Here is a 24,606-nt window from a genome sequence, read left to right on the forward strand (position 1 = left end):
TGGCACCTGCTTCCATCTTGCTGCCTGGGGTGGGGGGGTTCTGTGTAATCCTGGATCCACAAACGCAGCCAAGGTGCGGTAAGGCAAAAGGAAGGCCTGGAACATCTGAGGGAGAAGAAAAAAGGCTCGCAGGCGTCGTACGAAAGGACGTTTGGTCCTCCATTACATTGGCGAGCACCGAGGCCAACATTTCGGTCCCCCGCCGTGCTCCCTCACCCACTGTCAGCCGCTCCACAATCCTTGTTAGCCTCAGGAGAAGTCGATCGCACTTGCCCCGACCGACAATTCATTTCATTGTATATCAGCTGCCTTGTGGCGTTTTCAACATGTCCTCCTTTATGGCCACCCTCTTGACTGGAGAATGTGGTTGGAATCGGTGTGGAAAGTGGACAGTAGGTTCAGGGGCAGCAGCGGCCCTTGGGGGGGTGAGTTTATTCTCCTTTCCTTCTCAGGCCCCGCAGCGCACGGACGTTCACGGGACGAAGAACTTCTTCCCACGAGACCACGAAAACCATCTTTCGATGAGGTGGCAACCCTGGAAACCTCTTGGCATTTTTGGTCTTCCGTCCTCCCACCAAACCCTAGACAAACGGGGCCAACGGCGGTTCTCCTTTGGGGCAACCGAAGCAAGCTGGCACTGTCGAAGAACCAAATTCTCGCTCCGGGGTAATTCAGGATGGAGAATTTGCTGGAAGCCATTGCGTGAGGGAGATTCTTCCACCCAGAACGATGAATCGGTGGTGGGGTGAGCGGGCCCCACCCCTGGCGAGACCCCCAGGGAGTTGTGTGTGAGGAGACGAGGCGTGTTCGGTAAGTTCGATACAGTCGGGCGGCCTAGAAATGACTACACACATTAAGAAGACAGTGGTTGTGGTTCCCTCGAGGTTGCGTTGTTCCTTCAGGGTGGGCCGCGGCCCCCCGCCATGTGGACGCTACCAGCCACAAAAAGGGGATCATCCTTTGTGGGACACCTAACGGGATTGGCAACGTCTGTGGTGCTCGGGCCGAGCGGGTTAGTTAGAAGAGGTTGGCCTTGAGGGGGTTTGGCTTCCTGTGGAAAGAGGAAAGGACGCCGGAGAAAGGTCCCGGCATGGCTTCAGCCGGCTGCCAAGCTTTCAGCAGATCGGCCGTGTTGGTGGCCCCGTTGCTGGTGGTCACGCCGGGCCAGAGGGGAGCCTTTAGGGCCTGGCTGGCGTGGCTGGGCCCCAGGCCTTGCCCGCTGCCGGGGCTCGGGCTCAGGCTGCTGCCGGGACTGTTCAGGTTGCCGGCGGTGGGCAGAGAGGCGGTGCTGTCGGGGGTCGGGCTGCAGTTGGACTCCTTGGACTCGTCGTCCTCCGAAGACGAGCGGGGGTCGGGCTTCTTGCTGGCGGAGTTGCTGCCGGCGTTCTGCCCTTTGGCATTCGCTGCCCGCTCTTGCTTGCGGAACTTGGCACGGCGGTTTTGAAACCAAACCTGGGGCAAAGGGAGAGGAGACAGGCAGGCATTGAGGATGTGAACTATGGTTGCCAACCCCCGTTACCAGCTGGAGATCTCCTGCTATTACAACTGAACTCCAGCCGATAGAGATCAGTTCACTGGGAGAAAATGGCGCAGAGTGTTAAGCTGCAGTACTGCAGTCCAAGCTCTGCTCACAACCTGAGTTCGATCACAACAGAAGTTGGTTTCAGGTTGGCGGCTCAAGGTTGACTCAGCCTTCCATCCTTTCGAGATCAGTAAAACGAGGACCCAGCTTGCTGGGGGTAAAGGGAAGATGACTGGGGAAGGTCCTGGTAAACCACCCCGTAAAAACAAAGTCTGCCTAGAAGACGTCTGGATGTGATGTCACCCCATGGGTCAGGAATGACCCGGTGCTCGCACAGAGGACCTTTACCGTTACACCTTATGGCAATTGGACTCTTGTGACATTGAAGTCCCTCCCCAAACCCCACCCTCCTGAGGCTCCACCCCAAAAACCTACAGGTATTTCCCAACCCAGAGCTGGCAACCCTAATGTGAACTAGGAGGCTACCATGGATTTGTATTAAAAGGTCAAACTAACCACCAAGATCCCACAAATGATAAACAGTGAGGATATTCTCACAGTTTATACAATTATGTGCCAAAGCCACAGATCCTGGAGATTTTTTGCTGGGCATAAAGCAGGGATCACTGGGGGGCGTGGTGGGGGGAGGCAGCTGTGAATTTCCTGCATTGTGCAGGGGGTTGGACTAGATGACCCCGGAGGTCCCTTCCAGATCTATGTTTCTATGGAACAAGGCATCAAAATTCTATAGGCAATACAAATAATGATGTAATGTCCCAAATACAAGATCTAACAAAATATAGAATATTCACCTGTATCCAGATCCTATGAAGAGAGATGATTTTCTTTCACTAAGGATAAAATATCCAATTCAAACAAATTGCACGTCCAACTCTCATCTGCAATCTGCATGATTCCAGGGTGCAGCTAAATCAGATTAGAGACCAGTGAAAACTCTTGATTTGGAGCTTTGATGAAGGGAGGATTAACTTGTGAAAGCTCACACCATGAAAATCTCGATGGCCTTTATGGTGCTCCTGGACTTGAATCTAGCTCTTCTACTGCCGAAGAGCATGACTTCCCTCTGGAATTATCTGACAAAGACTCCTTTGAAACATTGTTCTGCTTGCAAACCATAAAATAATAATGACCACTTCCTAAATCTGCTTCTTGGATATATTAAAGGTGAATGTCCCCTGTGCAAACACCAGGTCATTCCTGACCCATGCGGTGATGTCACATCCCAATGTTTACTGGGCAGACTTTGTTTGCGGGGTGGTCTGCCATTGCCTTCCCCAGTCGTCTACGCTTTACCCCCAGCAAGCTGGGTCCTCATTTTACCGACCTCGGAAAGATGGGAGGCTGAGTCAACCTTGAGCCGGCTACCTGAAACCGACTTCCGTCGGGATCGACTCAGGTCGTGAGCAGAGCTTGGACTGCAGTACTGCAGCTTACTTCTCTGCGCCACAGGGCTCATTATGGATATATTATATCCTCTGAATTCCTTGTAGATGAGAGTTGTAGTTTATTTGAATTGCGTATCTTAACATCCAGAAAATAATGTAAGCCACAAGGAAAGACAGGACATACATATTTTAATCAATCAATATTTAGTGTGTGTGTTATACCATTGTAGTATAGCGGTTGTCAGACAGACTAGGAACTCTGCCTCTCTCTCCGTCTCTCACCTGCACTCTGGCTTCAGTGAGGTCGATCTTGAGGGCCAGCTCTTCCCTGGTGTAGATGTCTGGGTAGTGAGTCTCGGCAAACACTCTCTCCAGCTCTTTCAGCTGGGAGCTGGTGAACGTCGTCCGGATCCTCCGCTGCTTCCGTTTCTCGTTGATGGTGGATGGGTCCGAGAAGAATTTGTAGGGAACTGGTTGGAGTTCAAAGAGAGGAGAGTGCTTGGTTTAGGACTGAGAATTGGAAGGGGTATTTTGCAAGAAAGGCATCTGGAAGTAGGCAGATATTGAAGCCAGGACCCCTCCTCATTTCCTAGGAGGATGAGATTGCACCTCATTGTTTTCCAGTGCTGATAACCCTCTCTCCTGTGTCTGCTTTAACTTCAGCATACCTATCCAGCCCCCCTCCCCGTCCCCCTCTGCAATATGGGAAGCATACAGTTGGCAGATCTTAAAGGAGTTCCCAAAATTATATAGATGAATCACTTTGGAGACTGTACACAATATGAGTATTAGCAAGGTGACCTACAGGAATTCAGGGCACGATCCCAGAAAAATAACTTCAAAACTTCTACAGGAGGGGATGAAAAGAGAGAAAGGGGTATGTGGTAAACCAGGATCGGTTCCACAAGAACACTGCTGATTTGTGCTTGTGGAAAGCGGAGAAGTTAATTGTTCAAAATGATACAACATTTGCAAAATGGTATCAGTATTAAAAGCCTATTTTTTAAATAAACTTTTTATTATTTTATAACACACATACAACTCATGTACATCACACACTCTTCACACTCTGTGTCTACAACAAGATCCTCCTCAAATGACCATTAGAGCAGTCCTAATACATTTTGTATATTCTATAATATGCTCTATATCAAATAGTTCTATTCTTATAATCTGAACAAACACTTAACGCACAAACATTTATTCTCTAACCCACATTTGATCTAAATTATTTAACTTAATAAACATTGTATTAACTTATAATATTAATACTCCTTACTGAGCCTAATAATCTGTACTTCGGTGCTAACATTAGAACCAGATAATTATTCATATCAGAACTACTGTCTGATATTATATCTATACATTGTTTTAATAAAGATTTGTATGCCCTGGTTTGGATAGCTCCAGGCTGGCCTGGTCTCATATCTCAGAAGCTAAGCAGGGTTGGCCCTGGTTAGAATTCGGATGGACAACCTCCAAGGAATACGAGGGTCATGACACAGAGGCAGGCAATGGCAAACCACCTCTGAACCTCTCTTGCCTTGAAAACTCTATGGGGTCACCATAAGTCAGCCGTGACTTTAACAGCAGCACACACAACAAAATATTGTCGAAGGCTTTCACGGTCAGAGTTCATTGGTTCTTGTAGGTTATTCGGGCTGTGTAACCGTGGTCTTGGAATTTTCTTTCCTGACGTTTCGCCAGCAACTGTGGCAGGCATCTTCAGAGTAGTAACACTGAAGGACAGTGTCTCTCAGTGTCAAGGGTGTAGAAAGAGTAATATATAGTCAGAAAGGGGTTGGGTTTGAGCTGAGTATTGTCCTGCAAAAGTATTGTCCTGTAAGTATCAAGATAATGTGCTAATGAGGGTATGGTATGTTAATATGGAACCATTGTATCCTGAAGTGATCTGTTAATGTGTGTAATCCAAAACTAATCTGTATGGCTATTGTTGAATGTTGTCTTTGTCTGGAGGTGTTTCAGGGCAGGAAGCCAAGCCTTATTCATTCTTAAACTCTCCTCTTTTCTGTTAAAGTTGTGCTGATGTTTGTGAATTTCAATGGCTTCTCTGTGCAATCTGACAAAATAGTTGGTAGAATTGTCCAGTCTTTCAGTGTCTTGGAATAAGACCCTGTGTCCTGTTTGTGTCAGTCCATGTTCAGCCACTGCTGATTTCTCAGGTTGGTCAAGTCTGCAGTATCTTTCATGTTCTTTTATCCTTGTTTGTATGCTGCGTTTTGTGGTCCCGATGTAAACTTCTCCACAGCTGCAAGGTATACGATATACTCCTGCAGAGGTGAGGGGGTCTCTTTTGTCTTTTGCTGATCGTAGCATTTGTTGTATTTTCTTGGTGGGTTTAAACACTGTTTGTAGGTTATGTTTTTTCAAAAGTTTCTCCATCCTATCAGTGACTCCTTTAATAAATGGCAAGAATACCTTTCCTATGGGAGACTGTTTTTCTTGAGTTTTCTGATTTTTGTTTGGTTCAATGGCCCTTCTGATTTCATTCTTGGAGTAGCCGTTTGCTAGCAGTGCGTGATTTAGATGGTTAGTTTCTTCCTTGAGAAACTGTGGTTCACAGATCCGTCTTGCACGGTCCATTAATGTTTTGATTATTCCTCTTTTCTGTCGGGGGTGGTGGTTGGAGTTTTTGTGTAAGTAGCGATCTGTGTGAGTTGGTTTCCGGTAGACCTTGTGACCTAACTGAAGGTTTGATTTACGGATGACAAGGGTATCAAGAAATGGGAGTTTACCCTCAATTTCCTTTTCCATGGTAAACTGAATGTTTGGATGGATATTATTAAGATGGTTTAGAAAGTCCATTAATTTTTCTTCACCATGGCTCCAAATGGTAAATGTATCATCTACGAACCTGAACCAGACTGTAGGTTTGTAAGGTGCTGATTCTAATGCTGTCTTTTCAAAATATTCCATGTAAAAGTTTGCTATTACTGGACTGAGTGGACTTCCCATAGCTACTCCATCAATCTGTTCATAAAATTCTTGATCCCATAGGAAATAACTTGTTGTCAAACAATGGTGAAATAAGGCTGTTATATCTTCTGGAAAAATCTGGTTAATCAATGAGATTGTGTCTTTAACTGGAACCTTGGTAAAGAGGGATACAACATCAAAACTGATTAATATATCCTTTGGATTGAGTCTTAACGGACTGATTTTGTTGATGAAGTGAGTTGAATCTTTGATGTAAGAAGTGGTTTTTCCAATGTGGTCCTGTAGGAGGGTGGTCAAATATTTAGCTAATTCATATGTTGGGGAACCAATGGCACTCACGATGGGTCGGAGTGGAACGGAATCCTTATGAATTTTAGGTAGTCCATATAATCGTGGTGGTTGTGCTTCAGTCTTGCATAGTTTTCTGTGTGTGTCGGGATGAAGAGTGGAATTCTTGATCAGAATGCTAGTTTTCCTGGTAACTTTGCAAGTTGGATCTCGTTTTAGTTTTTTGTATGTGGCAGGGTCCAGAAGTTCCTCAATCTTCTTTTTGTATTCTTCTGTTTTCATGATCACTGTGGCATTGCCTTTGTCAGCTGGTAGAATAATGATTTCTGGATCTGCATTGAGGGTCTTGATGGCGTTTCTCTCCTTGCGTGTTATATTGCTAGTAGGGGGCTTTGCTTTTCGTAGAATTCTTGCTGTCTCTCCTCTTATTTCCTCAGCATCTTCTTCAGGTAGATTACGAATGGCAGATTCTACATTTGCAATGATGTCTTCCACTGGAATTTGGGTGGGAGTGACAATACTGGTGGGAGTGACAAATTTTGCAGGACAATACTCAGCTCAAACCCAACCCCTTTCTGACTATATATTACTCTTTCTACACCCTTGACACTGAGAGACACTGTCCTTCAGTGTTACTACTCTGAAGATGCCTGCCACAGTTGCTGGCGAAACGTCAGGAAAGAAAATTCCAAGACCACGGTTACACAGCCCGAATAACCTACAAGAACCAACACACAACAAAGTTTCTACACTATAAAAGCAGACTTTCTTTGCACCAGGAAATGTTGGGTTCTAGACAGATTATGCCAACCATATATTTTTAAATAATTTGTGATTCTTCTGTAACCTGGCCAATGGAATAGGAAGGTTTCCTAGCACGCTGACTCCTATACCAAGTTCCATACATGTGAGGAACTGAGTTGGGGGGGGAGTGCAGAATAGATTGTGGCTTGTTGAGGCAGTGTGATAGTTTGCTCTGAAATTATGTTACGCCTTTCCTGCCAGGGCTTCCATGCCTTGAAGATTTGCAGGACAAGCCCCAACTCAGCAGGTGACCCTTTGACCATCCCAACATTTTCAGGCTGTCAGGTTTTCGCCAAAGGCCCCAGAGTCTGAGTAGGAAGGAATCAGGCCATTCTAGCGGTAGTTCACACAAGACTTTCCAGCTCAACCCAGATTGTGGCGTGCAAACGGAGTGCCTACGCTCGTGAAAAGCAGCGCCCACAGGCTCACATAAGGACAGGGCTGGGTCCTAAATGCGAATGCCAGAGAGGCCAAGCTGGCTCAGGAAAAGAAAGAAAGAAAGAAAGAAAGAAAAAGAAAGAAAAAGAAAGAAGAAGAAGAATCAAACTGGCTTACAATCACCGTCCCTTCCCCTCCCTACAGCAGATACCCTGTGAGGTAGGTGGGGCTGAGAGAGCTCTGTGACTAGCCCAAGGTCACCCAGCTGGCTTCATGTGGAGGAGCGGGGAAACCAACCTGGTCTGACCAGATTAGCCTCCGCCGCTCATGTGGAGGAATGGGGGAATCAAACCCGGTTCTCCAGAGTCCATCCACCGCTCCTAACCACTGCACCACACTGGGGATCAGCAACTGGAGACACAGGAAACTCTCTAGGGAGTGGCTGTTTGAGGTATCTGGAGAGCAGACAGAAGATGTGGAAGGGGGAACAGAGAGAGAGAACCTAAATCCTCTGCTGAACGCTGAAGGCTGGGGATTGCCGGCCTACCTCTGGCCAGAGCTTGAGTTGAAGGGCTTTGCTAAATGAACCAGATGCTGAATTCTGAGGCTGGTATCAGTCATGCATGCTCCCCCCCCCCTTGGTTTCCATAATTCTCCTTGTGCAGAAAGAGCTGCAGGAAAGGCAGCCCCGTCCCCTAAGCTCTTATCTATCCCTGCTGTGATTGTGCCAACTTCTCTCCCCCCCAACACACACATCCTTTTAAGCCATTGGCAACCTTAAAAGGGAAAGCCAGGGCCTGAAGGGCAGGCAGGCAAGATCCTGGAGAAGGACAAAGCAGCCCTAGAAAAGGACCCCACCCACCCATAAGAACATAAGAAAGGCCCTGCTGGATCAGACCAAGGCCCATCAAGTCCAGCAGTCTGTTCACACAGTGGACAACCAGGTGCCTCTAGGAAGCCACAAACAAGACAAGTGCAGCAGCACCATCCTGCCTGTGTTCCACTGCACCCAAAATAATAGGCATGCTCCTCGGATACTAGAGAGAATAGGTATGCAGCATGACCAGTATCCATTCTAACTAATAAACATTAATACCCCTCTCCTCCATGAATATGTCCCCTCTTAAAGCCCTCCAAGCTGGCAGCCATCACCACATCCTGGGGCAGGGAGTTTCACAATTTAACTATGCTTTGTGTGAATTTTTCCCCTTTTATCTGTTTTGAATCTCTCGCTCTCCAGCTTTAGCAGATGATCCCATGATCTAGTATTATGGGAGAGGGAGAAAAACTTCTCCCTGTCCACTCTCTCCAAACCATGCATAATTTTATAGACCTCTATCATGTCTCCCCTTAGCCGCCTTCTTTCCAAGCTAAACAGCCCTAAGCGTCCTAACTGCTCCCCATAGGACAGTTGCTCTAGTCCCTTAATCATTTTTGTTGTTTAAAACCAGATCCCCTCACTAGATAGCCAGCTGGAGAGAGGCACCACTGTGCCATGGGGGTGAGGTAGCTCTGGGGCTAGCCAGCGTGGTGTAGTGGTTAAAGTTTTTAAAAAGAGGTCCAATAAGTGTTTCCTTCCAAGGTGTAGGGAGAGCTCCTTCACTCAGGCAGGTTTTAAAAAATCTAGCCAACACCTTTGCCTGGCATAAGTTTCAAAGCCAAGATGGTCATTGGTGTGGAGCACAAGGGATGGCTGCCATGCCACCCCCCACAAAAAGGGCCCTGCAACATCTGTGAAGGAAGGTCAGTCTGAAATCTGCCCACTGAAAATGGACAAGCTGCTTCTGACACCGCTGATCCCAGCTCTACCCTCAACTTGGCCTCCAAGTTAGAATGCACAGAACGATTTTGAACAGCCAAGAACCTTGCAAAAACATCATGGTCAGGGGCCAGGCAATCACTATTAATAGGGTTGGACGTGTTTATTTTATTTACTTACAACGTTTCCATCCCGCCTTTCTGCTCAATCACAGCCACCTAGGTGGCTAACAAGCATAACTGAAAACACTTCACCAAACCAGTTAAAAACCAGGGCCAAAAATGCTCATATAAAACAGCAAACTAAAACGTAAGGCAGGATGGAGGGATCAGTGAAGAAATGCTGGACAAAACAAAAGTCTTCACCTGCTGCAGGAAGACAACAACAGAACGGGACAGACTGATATCCCTGGATAGGGAGTTCCATAATTTTGGCACCATGACCAAAAAGGTCTTCTGTTGGTTGACTGAGGTGACTGTAAGGTGAGCAAGATTCAGCTGAAGCAGTGGGGACAGAGGAAGACACTGCCTTTGCCACCTCGTAGGCCTGCCAACCGGCTCTCTGGCACGCTCTGCCTGATTCATTCCAAATCTTCCAACAACAACATTTTAGTTGCCTCATAGCCCGTTTTAATGCCCCCCCCAGCTCCCTGGCTAAGGTGTACAAAAGAGGAGAAGTTGTGCCTGTTTCTGACCAAGTATGCAACCTTTCAGAGTTATACAGAGCTCTTTTATCTCCCTATCTCTTCAATCTATATGCAGAACATATAATTAGGAAAGCTGGATTAGATTTAGATGAAGGTGGAGTGAAAATTGGAGGGAGGAACATTAATAATTTGAGATATGCTGATGACACTGCATTATTGGCAGAAAATAGTGAAGATTTGAAACGACTACTGCTGAAAGTTAAAAGAGAAAGAGCCAAAGCAGGACTACAGCTGAACATCAAGAAAACAAAAGTAATGACTACAGGAGAATTACACAACTTTAAGGTTGACAATGAGGAAATTGAAATTGTTCAAGACTTTCTATTCCTTGGCTCCACCATCAACCAAAAGGGAGACTGCAGCCAAGAAATCAGAAGGAGATTGAGACTGGGAAGGGCGGCCATGAAGGAGCTAGAAAAGATTTTGAAGTATAAGGATGTGTCACTGGCCACCAAGACTAGATTAATTCATGCCATTGTATTCCCTATTACATTGTATGGGTGTGAAAGCGGGACAGTGAAGAAAGCTGATAGGAAGAAAATAGATTCCTTTGAAATGTGGTGTTGGAGGAGAGTGCCAAAAAAACAAATCAGTGGGTTATAGATCAAATCAAGCCTGAACTGACCCTAGAAGCTAAAATGACTAAACTGAGGCTATCGTATTTTGGTCACGTCATGAGACGACAAGAGTCACTGGAAAAGACAGTCATGCTAGGAAAAGTTGAGGGCAGCAGGAAAAGAGGAAGACCCAACAAGAGATGGATTGACTCAATAAAGGAAGCCACAGCCTTCCGTTTGCGAGATCTGAGCAAGGCTGTCAAAGACAGGACATTTTGGAGGACTTTCATTCATAGGGTCACCATGAGTCGGAAACGACTTGACAGCACTTAACACACACACACTTCGGCAGAATCAGTCTTCAAACCTTGGCCAAACTTTTGACATCCAACAGACACCATTTGGAGTGTTTTGTTAGCCACCAAAGGAGCTCAGGTCTCCCCTTCTCACTAAGAACATCAGAAGAACCCTGCTGGATCAGTCCAGTGAAGGTCCTGTTGGCAGAGTATGCTAAGTACACAGAGAAATGTCAGACCCACTGATTAAAGATAAAGTTGCCTTTATTGAGGGAACTACATTTTAGGATAGGAAAGCTGAGAGACAGAGCCTCTTGCTGTCTGTCTAGCTAAGGAGGCAGAGAGAGGGTAGAAGGACTTGCGAGAATAAGGAGGGAGTTGTCCCCTAAGAATATCAGTCTAAGGACAGACAAGAGGTATGAAAAAGGGGTGGAAAGGTCTCTAACTTTACAGCCCTAACTAGCTGACCACTTGCCCGTCCCCAGCTGGGTCTCCTTCTCAGTTGCTTTGCATGCTAGACATTGCAACTCTTCCAATACCCCTTCTCAAGGTCTAGTATGCAAAGTACAAGATTCATCCTTACGTAGACTTTCAAATTTGTCTCTAGGTAAGGGCTTGGTGAATGCATCAGCTATCATTTCTTCTGTATGACAGTACTGCAACCCAACAAGCCCATCTTCACACATATTTCTCATGTGATACTTCACATCCATATGCTTGGTTCTGGAGTTTATCTTCTCCGTCTGGCCAAGCTTAATGCATAGAGGCCAAGGCCTTCATAAGAACCTCAGAAGAGCCCTGCTGGATCAGACCAGGGATGGTCCATCTAAGCCAGCATCTTGTCTCACACAGAGGCCAACCAGTTCCTCTGGAGGGCCAACAACAGAGACTGAGGCCTTCCCCTGAGAAGAATCTCAGAAGAGCCCTGCTGGATCAGACTGGTGGTCTATCCAGCAAGAGTTGAACTTGGTTCTTACTATCAGTAGCACAGGGTATTCGGATGACTAGGCAGTACCTGCAATCAGCCTTGACAACCTTTTAAAATTAGTCTAGTGCCACTGATAGCAAACCATATAAACATAATCAGAAATACAGACAAATGTTTAAGGTCTATGCAATACTGTTGATGTACCTGTTACTTATGAGACCCTTCCTCCAGCAAGAAAAAAACACATCTAAAGAAAACCATCTGCAGCCCCCTCTCCATCTGACAGCAGCACAAAAAGTGAATGGAGAGTAGAATGGAAAAGGGTCATGGTTCAGTGGCAGAGCCTCTGCTCGGCATGCAGACGGTCTCAGGTTCAATCCCCAGCATCTCCAGTTAAAAGGACCAGGCAGAAGGTGATGTGAAAGACCTCCGCCTGAGACCCTGGAGAGCTGCTGCCAGTCAGATGGGCCAGTGGTCTGATTCAGTATAAGGCAGCTTCATGTGCATGTTGGGGAGGGGCTGTGGTTCAGTGATAAGAGTATCTGCTTGCCTTGCAAAAGGTCCCAGGTTCAGTCCCTGGCATCTCCCGTTAATAAAGGACCAGGCAGTAGGAGATGTGAAAGACCTCTACCAGAGGCCCTGGAGAGCAGCCACCAGTCTGATTAGACAAGGCTGACCTTGAGGGACTAAGTTTCTGATTCATTATAAGGCACCTTCACGTGTTCACTTTCACAGGCCTCAGAATTCAAAGACTGGCCTCAAGAACCAGGCTTTGGGCTTTACACTCCTGGTCCGCAGAGATAAATGTGCTCTTGGGACTGCAGTTTGGGTCAGGGCCTGTACTGCCAACCTCCCGGGTGAGGAGAGTCATGGGTTGTCCACATAACTGCACTGGTGATCCATACGCCTGTGGCAACAATATTTTAAAGGGCACAAAGGGAGAAAAAAACACCTCCGCATAAGCCACAAGAGGAGTGATGGAAAGGCCCCGGCCATGCCGCAAATGATTGTTTATAAAATTATGCACCGGGTGGAGAGAGCTGACCCAAAGCACTTTTTCTAATTCCCAGAGTACTAAAACTCGAGGGCATCCAATGAAGCAGATTCAGGATGGACAAAAGGAAATACTTCATTACACAAAGAGTGATTAAAATGTGGAATTTGCTGCCAGAGGATGTGGTGATGGCCAGGGGCACAGAGGGATTTAGACAGATTGTGGAGAGGTCTGTCAATGGCTGCGAGTCATGGTGACTAAAGGGAGCCTCCATGTTCAGAGGCAGTCAACCTCTGAGAGCCAGTGCCAGGAGGCAACATCGGGAGAGGGTCTCGGCCTCTCTGCCCTATTGTTGACCCTCCGGAGGAACCGGTTGGCCACTGTGTGAGACGGGATGCTGGACTAGATGGACCCTCGCTGGTCTGATCCAGCAGGGCTCTTCTGAGGTTCTTATGATCATGGGGCTTCTGGTCATGCTTTTTGGGAAGTAAAAACATCTGGGGATATTCTGCCCTCCCAAAAACATCGGCACCTGATCATATGCTACTGGGTATCCATCTAACATCACACACAGGGGGCAACTGATGGCCTTATTCGTCTGGCACTTTGAGATTTTTTTTATTTTTAAAGCACAGTGGCCTATAAGTCAATTCAGTCCTTCAGTCAATCAAGAGAATCATCTGCTGGCTGCATTATGGGCCACTTCTGAAGGTCTGCTTGACAAAACCACTGAGCCCCTGGGCATTTCTCTTCTTTTCTTGAGCTTGAAAATTAACTGGGGGATGGGGGCAGGGGCCAAGCTGATAAGCCTTGGGAATGAGGGCTATGATTGCATCATGGGGAGGGGGCTTGCAGACTGTCTTAAGCAACCTCCTCCCAAAGGACAGGCCCCTGCCTGGAGGGATTTGCAATGCAAGGGGGAGACAAGGGAAAGAGGGGAGGAAAAGGGGAGCATGCCCCCATGCACTGGCCCAGCGGATTGAGGCTTTCTTCCTTGGGGTTCCCACTGCCAGTGGAGTCGTTCCCCCCTGCACCTGCTTGCTCCCCCCACCCCAGTTTGGTGCCTCCTCAGCTCCGCCCTGCCTTTAGCAACCTCGCCTGGCTCCTGGATGGGCTCCTTTGTGATAGGAATACTCAAAGAGTCCCACAATTAGCACTTGATTAGCAGGGCTGAATGGGGTGGGGGGCTTCAAAGACCACCCGAAGGTCTTGGGTGGGACTGGGGAATAAACAAAACACAGCTTCGGGAAGGTCAGTGCGGACTGACTGCGGAATGCATCCAGGGCACCCTTCCACCAATTGTCATTTCAAACCGGATCCACAAAGCTTTTTGTAAAGTAAATGCGGGGTTTAAATCTCACCGCATTCAGGAAACCAAACGAAAAAGGGTGGGGGACAACATCAACGCAAATCCAGCGTGCGCTGGACACGGATTGTATGTGGTTCCCTGTAACTTGTGAACAGCGCTTCAGTGTACCATGCACACCAGAGCATTTTTCTTGTGTGTGTGTGTGTGTGTTAAGTGCAGTCAAGTTGCTTCCGACTCATGGCAACCCTATGAATTAAGGTCCTCCAAAATGTCCTGTCTTTGACAGCCTTGCTCAGATCTTGCAGATTGAAGGCTGTGGCTTCCTTTATTGAGTCAATCCATCTCTTGTTGGGTCTTCCTCTTTTCCTGCTGCCCTCAACTTTTCCTAGCATGACTGTCTTTTCCAGTGACTCTTGTCGTCTCATGGTGTGACCAAAATACGATAGCCTCAGTTTAGTCATTTTTCTTGTAAGCACACCATAACTCTAACCTTGCTTTTAATCAGTGTGGGGCTGAACGTCCTATTTAAACACTTAAGGGGGCTTTCACACATGCCCAGTAATGCACTTTCAATCCACTTTGCAGCTGGATTTTAATGTGTGAAATGGCAAAATCCACTTGCAAACGATTGTTGAAGTGGATCGAAAGTGCATTATTCTGTTTGTGTGAAAGCGCCCTAAGTTTATTCAGGTCCGGGTCCCCGTTTTATTTTTATATTGATAATTTATGTTTTTTATGATTCATGGATGGTTTCCTCCTGCAGCGGAACTCTGGAGAGGCAGAAGACGCAGAGTCCCTGAATCATGTTTTTAAATGACCGCGCAGGACTGTGGAGGCAGGTGAGAGACCCGGGTTCCATTGTAACGTGAGTAACGTCAGTTCCCCCGGGCTTTCCTTCCCAGTCGCCTGCAGAAAATCGCAACCTCCGCGGGGAGAAGGTCCCAGTCACTGGTTCGGTTCCCTGCTGTGAGGGGCGTCCCCCCCCCCACACGCCAAAGGGGCTTTTCTGTTTTCGTGGGAACGCGATCCTGCCCAAGCGCCGGATTGCACCGGCCTGTTGCCCCTCCCGGCCTTTGCAGCTCTCCGCTGCGCCCAGCCGGGTCCCCCCAGCAGCCCCGCAGGCGCTCCAGGAACCGGGGAAGGGCGCAAACAGACCCCGCGCTGCGCAAAAGCCCAAGGGGAGCCCGGGTTGGGTTGCCAGCCGCGCGCAAGACCCCGTTTGGACATCCCTGGGTTTTGAGGGAGGGGGTGTGCACTGCCCCCACCCCCAGCTGGATTTTCCCGAGGCGGCTCCTTTCCATCTGGCAGCTCAACACCGGGGGTGGGCGGGAGAGCAGAGCCCTTCTCTTGCGGGGCGGCGCGCAACGGAACGAGCTGGAAAGCGGGCAGAGGGGATCCGGCTCTGGTCCTGGGAAGAGGCTCTTCAAGAAGGGGCGGCTCAACGCCTCGAATTGGCAATCATGGACTTAAGGGCTGGATCCCGCTAAAGTTAAGGCGGCGCTCTTACCTTTGAGTAACCCTCTCCCCCCCCCCAAATCTCAACGGACTTTTTGCTAGTAATCACGCGTAAGATTAAACTCTTTCATTGTAAGGAGGATCGCGCGCTTAGGCGAAAAACGCCCGGGAGGTTTTGCCTTGGATTCGCCTCTCTCTCGATGCCCATTTCCCCAGCCAAATTCTCAGAAGGCAACAGTCAGCCCCCAGGCAGAGTTGGGAGAATTCAGAGGGGGGAAATGGGCAGCGAGAGAGCGGCGAATCCAAAGCAAAACCTCCCGGGCGTATCTGGCCCGCTGGGAGGATTTCACATGGTTCCCGCTTCGGCGCAGGCGAGGCCGGTCTCGCTCGCTGGATCTCGGCTGCTAAACAAGATCGGTCCCGGTTTGCACTTAGATGGGAGACCAACAAGGAAGTCCAGGGTCGCAAGGCAGGGGCAGGCAAGGGGAAACCACCTCTGTTGGTCTCTTGCCTTGGAAACCCCATGAAGGGTCGCCATAAGTCGCCTGCCACTCGACGGCACTTGCCACCGCCAGGATCGGCCCCCTGCGATTGAAACAAATCAGACCAGCGGCAGCTTAAGTGCTTTGTGGCTCTCGCTTCCTCTGTGGCCCAATAGGCGGAGAGGTTCATAGAATCACAGAGTTGGAGGGGACCACCAGGGTCATCTAGTCCAACCCCCTGCACAATGCAGGAAACTCACAACTACCCCCCACACCCCCAGTGCCCAGAAGATGGCCAAGATGGCCGCCTTCCATGAACTGCCCAAGTTCATAGAATCAGCACTGCTGACAGATGGCCATCTAGCCTCTGCTTCAAAACCTGAGGAACCTCTCTAACGGTTAGAAAATTCTTCTTCATGTCTAGATGGAAACTCTTTTGATTTAATTTCAACCCCTTGGTTCTGGTCCGACCTTCTGGGGCAACAGAAAACAGCTCGGCACCCTCCTCTCTATGACAGCCCTTCAAGTGCTTGAAGATGTTTCTCATATCCCCTCTCAGTCTTCTCCTCTTCATGCCAAACATCCCCAGCTCCTTCAGCCTTTCCCCATAGGACTTGGTCTCCAGACCCCTCCCCGTCCTTGTTGCCCTCCTCTGGACACGTCCCAGCTTGCCCGGAGCTCACGTGTCTTTGAGCTGATACCACCCCCTGGCCCTGGAAATGTTGCCCTTTCGCAACTCCTGGCTCCGGAGGCTCTTTCGAGGGCGCCCTTCTCCCCCCCCGCCCCCCGCCCCAGGCTGTGGGGTGGCGGGGCTCCCAAGCGTTTGAATGGGGCAGTGGCCGGCCGACGTCCCAGGAGCCTGGCGCGGGTTTTGAGCAGCGGCGCGCGGATTGCTGCCCAGGAGAGGCGCCGGGGAAACCGGCGCTGCCCGTGCCAAAGCCGTCGGGGGCGGCCAACGCCCTGCTTGGGGTTGGCTGGCCCCGCGCGACCCCTTGGTCCGGAACGATGCGAAAGGATCCGTCCATTTCAGCCTGGATGGAGAACGAATCTCCGGAAAGAGAGCATCTTGAGAGCAACCTGGACGCTTTTCCTAACAGAAAAGCGCAGTCCGGCGGCGCTGGAAAGACGAATGCCATTCGTGCCGTGGGTCCGGCCGAGGAAGGCGGCTCCCACCCGCGGGATTGGGTCCTTCTTTGAGATGCCGCTGGGCTGCGCTTTGTTGAGCTGGCTGCAAACGAAAGCAGCCGCACCCTCCCCCCACCCCGGTGAAGACTTCAAGATTGGAAGAATATGATGCCGGGGAATCCTCCTCCCGTGTGCTTATTCTGGGCTCTCGGGAAATGCGGCGTCGCCTTTTGCAATTTCGTTTGCAAAACGGTCTGAGCGCAACCTCTGGGGTCAGCTCTGGAAAAAAGCCGGCTTCACTCGCCTTCCCCGGTTTTTCCCAGTTCGTCCAAATGTGTCCGGTCGGCACTTCAGCCCCGGGCGCTGACGGGAGCCCCGGGAATTCAAGGCGCTCCAGAGGTGGTTCCGAATCGCCGAACAAAACCCAGATTCGTTCGTTTTTTGCAAAGCGAAAGGGCCCGAAGCAGAACGAAAGGGGCTGGCCACGCGGAGGTCTCTTGCAACCGGAGCGGGGAAAATAATGAATGCGTTTGGGAAATGAGAATAAATTCGAATTCACACTAGACAGGAATAAAATGATCGAAGTAGTTCTCATGCTACTAGGGCGAAAAACGCCCGGGAGGTTTTGCCTTCGATTTGCCGCTCTCTGGATTCACATTTCCCCCTTTTGAATTCTCAAAAATTCTGCATGGGGGCTTACTTTTGAGTTTTGAGAATTTGGCTGGGGAAAATGTGCATTTAGAGAGTGGCAAATCCAAGGCAAAACCTCCCGGGCGATTCCGCCCCCCCCCCCCAAAAAGGCAGAAAGGAAGTTGAATCAGAAAAAGCCACTAAGCCAAGGCCTCTGCGTGCATACTTCGGAGTAAGCTCCATTGGGACCTCCTTCGGAGTAAGAGAGCGTAGGCTTGGCACACACAGGATTCGACTGGAACTCTAGGGGCTGACCGGATGGCATTGAAAACTCTCCCCCCGTGTGAAGTCGCTGAGGCTCAGCAAGAAAAATTCACGTGGAATCATAGACTCATAGAGTTGGGACCACCAGGGTCATCTAGTCCAATCCCCCCGATGTGGAAGAGCCACCTCGGTCCCCCCACCCCAAGCAGAAAGAGTTCAAAGGAAAAGAGAAACAGCTGGGGAGACAGCTGGAATCCCGACTCCCCTCTCGACCCTGTTCCTGCAGTCCCGGGTCCCTCGGGGTGGGCTGGCAGCCCTTCTCCCAGCCCCCCCCCCCACTCCTAGCCGAGCAGGCACGGGCTGATGAGTGAGCCCGAACGGGCGCCTCGGGGCAGGAGCCGGGCAGCCGTCCAGTTACACAGAGCTCTTCGGCAAGGAATTGGCCGGGGCATTCCAATGGGGCCCTCGTGGCGGATCGGGTCCCTAGAAGGGCCACGCAGGACGTTAGCTGGGGGCGCCCAGTTCGGAGCTCCGGCGGATTTGTCCCATTTCGTTTCCAGGCGCCGGGGGTCCCCCGCTCGGATCGGGACCGCGGGGCCGGCTCCACCTGACTCCCGCGTCCTTCGGCCCCCTTCCCACGGCCCTGATCCACAGCGCATCTGGAAATGAAATTGCAAACGTCGTTGAACCCGCCCGTCCAGCCCGGGGGGCTTCTGGCTTCTGTCGGGAACGGCGCTCGGGATGGCCAGGGACTATTTCGCGTTCAGGAAGAAGAGGGAGAAACGGTTTGGTGGCGCCTTCAAAACGAAGCGCTTGCTTGGACCGTGGCCAGCCTGGCCACGTTTCGAGGGCCACGAGATCCCCCCACCCCACCCCCAACTCGACTTCAGCCGGCCGGCGGGGTGACTCCGCTCGGAAGTCGTGATTCCGTTTCTCTTGGAAGCGCCTTTCCTGGGCCAGTTGCACGTACCTTTGGGTGGGGTTGAAACTGGCTCTGCAACGGACCAGGAGGGGATTGGGCTAGCTGGGCGGCGAGGCCCCCCGTTTGCCACCTCGGGTGCGATCCTGAACCCCCGCGCTGGGCGGAGGAATGTGTGCCGTCGATCTCCGCAGGAATCCGTCCCGGCGGGGTCCAGCCCGCTCTTCTCCCCCCCGATTCATCCCATAAAAAAGACTCTTTCGAGCAGCCGCTCGCGCAAAATATCAAATTCGATTTCTCGACCGACTCCCTCCATTGGCCGTAACCTGATTACCCATTAATGTGTGGGGGCTGCGAACGGAGGGGGGTTCGGAGCCCCTAACTCGATTAGGCGCCAACCTGGTCTCTTTATAACCGCATCTTGCAAAATTGGTTTACCCACCTGGTGGGGCGCCGGTCCCCCCCCCACCCCGCCCCCCCAAGCTCGCTCCCTCCGAAGGGGAAGGGGCCAAAGGGCCGGGGGTCTCCCCGGGCGGCGGCGGGGCCGGGGCCCTTACCTGTGGAGTAGGGCGAGGGCTGGTGGTCGCGCAGGGCGCCCAGGGCGCAGTTGGCGGGGGCGAGGGGCGGGCAGGGCGGGTTGGCGCCGAAGCCGCTGCGGATGGGGCTGTACTGGAAGCCGTTGGGCTGGCTGCACGAGCCGAAGTCGGCGTAGGCCGAGGCCTCCATGGCCGCCATGCACGAGTCGTACGAGTTCAGGTAGGAGTAATCCATCTGGAACATGGGGCGCCCCTGCGCTGCGCTGCGCTGCGCTGCGCCGGACCGACGGGGCGGGCGGGCGGGCGGGCGGCTGCTGATATAGTTGGCGGCGGCGCGCGGGGCCCGGCGGCGGCGGCGGCGGCGGTGGCGAGAGACTTTGCATGACAAAGTCGCCCCCACTCGATTGGGGGCAGGAGCGCGGGGGGGGGGGCTCAGGCCCCGCCCACCCCGTCCATCGCTCGCCCGGCCTTAACCCCTTCGGGGGTCTACCCGGCGCGCCGGAACGCGAGAAGAGGAGACGGCGCCTGGATGCCCCCCCCCCAACCCCAGCCAGTCTTGGGTGGGGGTGCCGCCGCCCTCGCCAGTAGCAGGGCTGCCTTCCTCCTCGTCCCCAGTGGGGGCTCAGACCCCACGACAGCTAGGAAAGGGGGTGGCAAGGAGGAATCTGGGGGTTCAGGAGAGAAAGGGGCGCGTCTGGCTTCTAGCCCCCCTCCCAACCCGCAACAGATTGTCGGGCTGTGCCCCCCAGAGCAGGACTCTCCAGCTCACGGCGAGGGGGGGGAGTCTTCCGTTTCTGCTGAAGAAACAGCCCGGCCCACCTCACAGGGTTGTTGCGCCTCTGTTGTCCCAAAGGCGTCGGACTCCCAGAAAGGTTCCAGCCCCTCGGCCGGTTTCTCTCCCTCCTTTCCTGACACGTGTTGCGGCAGGGCGCGCAGGCTGGCTAGGGGGCATTCCGAGTGTTTGACCGTCCCCCCCCCATTAAGGCGACTGGGGGGGGGCAGCGTTGGCCGCTGAGTTTTGGGGTCGGCAACGGCTGCGGGACCCTCTTCTCTGGACCCGCTTGCAGAATTGCGGGGTTTGCTCCTTTTGGGGATTTGCAGAGTTTTCTCTTGCCCCGAGGCAAGCCGCGCTCCCGCTCTGCAAGGCCGGCGTCCTGAGTCTGGCCTACCTTTTAGGGGTGTCAACAGGGGATTCTGAAGCACAGGGGATTCTGGCCAGTGTCCCCGGGAGACGCCTGTGCATTCTTGGCTTGGGGAAACGGCCCGAGATTGTTGAAAAATCAATGTGGAAGAGCGTATCTGCCCAGGCCTCCCCCTTTGACCCACCCAGACGGGCCTCTTCATCCCCCTCCGCTGCTACCCCCATCCTTTACAGGGGCCTGAGCCAAAGGACCAAGCGGGCCTTTTTGCAGAAGAGGGAAAAAAAAGCAGGGCAGGTTTTTTCCCCTTTGCTAAAACCGCCAAAGAAATCCAAGGTTGCTCTGCAGAGGCAGAGAAGGGCAAACAAATTCTGTTTGCCTCTGCCCTGACCTGGATGGCCCAGGCTAGCCCGGTCTTGTCACATCTCAGAAGCTAAGCAGGGTAGGACCCTGGTTAGTACTTGGGTGGGAGATCTGCAAGGGAGTCCGGGGTCGCTACGCAGAGGCAGGCGATGGCAAGCCACCTCTGTTCGTCTCTTGCCTTGGAAACCCCGCTGGGTTGCCATAAGTCGGCTGCGACGTGACGGCACACAAGTAGGTACACACACAATATCTATAGCCCCCCTCCGGATTTGATGGACACGCTCCCCCCTCCCCATTCCTTCTCTTCCCTGCGTGTGCAGCTCCCAGACCCGTTGGACTCCGAGTCCTGCCTTTGGCACCTGAACGTTTCGCATTGCCTGGGGGGGGGAGGAGGGGGAGGGGGAGGAGCGGGCCGTGAAGGTTCAAATCTCGCCTGAGCGGCTTTGGGTAAATGCCTCCCCTCCCCGCATCTGCGTGGGGAGGGATTGTGGGGAGGGGGGAACCCAATCTGGGACCCCCCCTCAGTTCTCCTTCAAGACCTCTGCGACTCTTCTTTCGCTCTCCCAAACCTCCCCCCTCCCGACCGCCCCGCAGGTCCGGGACATCGCCCTTGTCGCCTCGTGGGGTCGGGCGGCCGCCTTCTGCTGCGGCGCGCTGATCCGCCCGCGGCCTCTGCGCGAAAGGCGGCCGACAAAGGCCCACCGCCGGCATGCATCTGGCCGCCCCGGCGGACTTCCCTCTTCCTCCCGGGAAAGGGTTTCCCTCCCCCAGGACTTCTTTCCTGCCATCCTTGGCCCCCAGTTCTCTCCCCGAAGCCTCCCGCCCCCACCCAACGCCCCCTCCCCCGGTTCCTTGGTGACAAAATCCTCAGAGGGAAGACGGGGGCTGCTGAGGTTGCTTCTGGAGGGCTCAGGGCGGGGGTCTTGATGCGCCCCCCTCCCATACTGCTCTGCTGCTGTATTCATACCCCTAAAATGCCCCCCCCCCGGGATGCCCTTGCGCGGCTCAGGCAACTAACTTCCCATTGAGATAAACCAGCTGGGGACCTTGAAAATGCCCTAACCTTCCGGCTGGGGGGGCAGATGAAGGCGGGGGGGGGGGTATTGACATTCTAAGAGGACATTGAAAAGCATTCCCAAGGAAGACGGCGGGCCAGGATACGTATGGGGGGAGGGGAGGTGGCTAAGCCGCGGCCCCCCCCAGCAAACACAAGCTGAACTAGCGGTAGCTGGAAGCCAGGCCGCCCAACACCCGCCCCCCCCCCCAGTACGGGCTGCTCAATGGTTTGCTGAAGAGCCTCGACCTTGGGATGCGCCCTGCCAGGTAAGGGCGCGGTTGGGACCCGCTGGGTCTGGCCGGAGGGATCCCGCGAAGACGGGGCAGGAAATGCCGGACAGACAGACAGACAGGCCTCTTCCTCACCTTCATACTGGAGTTGGAAACCCTGACAAAGAAAGAAAAAAAACCTCCCTCCCTCCCTTTAGGGCCCTGCTTATAATATGCATCATCTTGGTTTTTACAGCGTTGCTTTCTAATTTCTGTGACCCACTGACGTGTGTCCTACTGTTGCTATGGCTGTTTTTTAAATGTTGGAATCCGCCTTGAGTCTCAGTCGTAAAGTCGGACTGTAAATAAAGTCTATAAAGAAATCAGGTTAAAAATGTGAATAATTCCGCGGGCGCACCTTGGCGTCCAGTGCCGAGGAGGAAGGGGGCCCTCCAAACTGCCCCTTTAGGAGTCCACATCGAAGCTGGCCCGGGAAATAGAGATTTGCCCCCCCCTTCATCGGTGAAGACCCCCCCGCCTTCATCTGCCCCCGCAGCCGGAAGATTAGGGCATTTTCAGGGTCCCCAGCTGGTTTATCTCCCCCCTTCACTTGGTGGGAGGAAAAGAGCCACCCCCCCGGTGTGAACAGAGCCCGCGCACCGCCCCAAGGAGATCAGGACATGTCTGCGATTGGAAATGGCTGGCTAAGGGACGCGGGAGGGGGGGGGGCAGAAGGGAGCTATAATGTTTTCTCCTTCCGGTCATTAACTGGTTAATGCCTTTAATTCCTTTTAAAAGGCAAATCGTTCCCTTTTCCTTCCAGTCCGCCCCCTTTTCTGTCCCCTAATTCAATACCCCCCACTGTTGCAGGTCCCGAGATGTGGCCGGTGTTTACACACCCTCAGGGCCGCCCTGGCACCTGTGGGGGTGGGGAGAAGATCCGGGGGGCTTTAGAACTTGGAGGGGGGTGCAAAGCCGGCAAGGCTCCCTTCCCACCTGCCCCCTTTCTGGCTTGCCAGCTTAGGGAGGGGGCACCTCTGAACTGGCACCGGTGGGTCACCAGCCGGGCTCACCCAGGGCGCTCCTGCCCCCCCCCCCCCGCCTGGCTTCTCCCTTCTCCCTGACTCCCGTGTCAGACCAGCACTTCGGGATGGGCCTCCATGCAGCCCGGCTGGAGAATGCCAGCTCTGTGGAGCGCCTTAATTGCCAAGGGAAACCCTGCAAAGCGGACCCGGGAGGAAGCAGGCAGATTGAGGGGGGGTGGCGGCGCTGGGTTCCGGATCGCTTGCCCTCTGCCCTCTGCTGCCCCATCCATCAAGCCCCGCCTGGGCCCCACCTTGGGCTCCACAACGATCTGTCTTGGTTGCTGTCACCCAAGACATCTGCCTGGCAGCTTCCTGCCTTCAGACATCACCCCCCCACTGTTCTCCTTTGCCCCCCCACAGTCCTGTTGGGATGCAGCACAGGCCCCAGGTCCACGGCCCAGTGCTCCCCCCAAACACCGGCCAGCTCTGCTTCTGAGATGCCAAGGACAGGGCACTGTTCTGCCCCCCTGCCTCAGCTAGGGTTCCCCATGTTCTGGGCATGGAGTAGGGGTCACTGGGGGTGTGGGGGAGGGGAGGTAGTTGTGAATTTCCTGCATTGTGCAGGGGGTTGGACTAGATGACCTTGGTGATCCCAACTCTATGATTCTATGAGCCCCCAGCTGGGAAATTCCTCCAGGTAGGGCCTGGAGATCTCCTGGAAACACAGCTAATATCTGGACTACAGGGATCAGTTACACTGGGGGTGGGTGCCATGGCATTATATTAAGCCCCGGCAGAGCCCCCACCTTGGGCTCCACACCGACCTGTCTTGGTTGCTGTCACCCAAGACATAATGCCATAGAACCCATCCCCAGTGGAACTAATCCCTGTCGTCCAGAGATTAGCAGTGATTCCAAGAGATCTCCAGGTCCTACCTGGAGCTTGGCAACCCCACCCTTCCGAGGATACCCCAGGGCCCCGCCTCAGCCTGCCCAAATCCAACCCCAACATTATATAAAAGCAAATCATGGGATTTTCCCAGCTCCACATGCCCCCCCCCCCGGGAACTAGGGTCCCAGAAATGGACACCCCCTGCAGCTCCCCCAGATCCAAGGAGAGCAAGATCTCAGGGGAAACCCACCCCCCATGTTATTCTATATAAGCCCTAAATGGGAAAGGGGGCTGATTATCTCCCCCCCCCCCGTTGGCACTTGCAGGGTTCACTGCTAGGGGGCGACAGTGAGGCGTTGGGCCAGCAACCTGCGTGCATCTCACCAGCTTTCCTTGCATGAGATCCCGCAGGTTGGGGTCCCTGGCACATGGGAGGAGGCCTGACCCACTTGGGGAAAGAGGGAGGGTCTCACTCCTGGTCCTGCCCCACCTGTGCGGAATTGCAGAAGGGGCTGCTTTCCCCCGCCGGTGGATGCAGGTGTGGTCACCCTGATCAGTTCTGTTGGTTATCAACTTATTTATTTACTTAATTTCTACCCCGCCTTT

At 52.6% G+C, this 24,606-nt stretch overlaps 1 protein-coding gene across 1 annotated transcript; it reads right to left on the reverse strand.

Moving 5' to 3' along the window:
* Positions 1–1,014: 1,014 nt before the first annotated feature.
* Positions 1,015–19,560, reverse strand: PHOX2A (paired like homeobox 2A). The gene is made up of 3 exons (XM_056858684.1): positions 19,338–19,560; positions 3,211–3,398; positions 1,015–1,452 (listed from the first exon to the last, which is right to left on the reverse strand). The coding sequence occupies exons 1-3, from the start codon at positions 19,558–19,560 to the stop codon at positions 1,018–1,020; spliced, it is 846 nt and encodes a 281-aa protein (XP_056714662.1). The 3' UTR covers positions 1,015–1,017.
* Between the last annotated feature and the right edge of the window lie 5,046 nt (positions 19,561–24,606).

This window comes from Euleptes europaea, chromosome 12, assembly GCF_029931775.1.
Source record: "Euleptes europaea isolate rEulEur1 chromosome 12, rEulEur1.hap1, whole genome shotgun sequence".
Lineage (NCBI taxonomy): Eukaryota > Metazoa > Chordata > Lepidosauria > Squamata > Sphaerodactylidae > Euleptes > Euleptes europaea.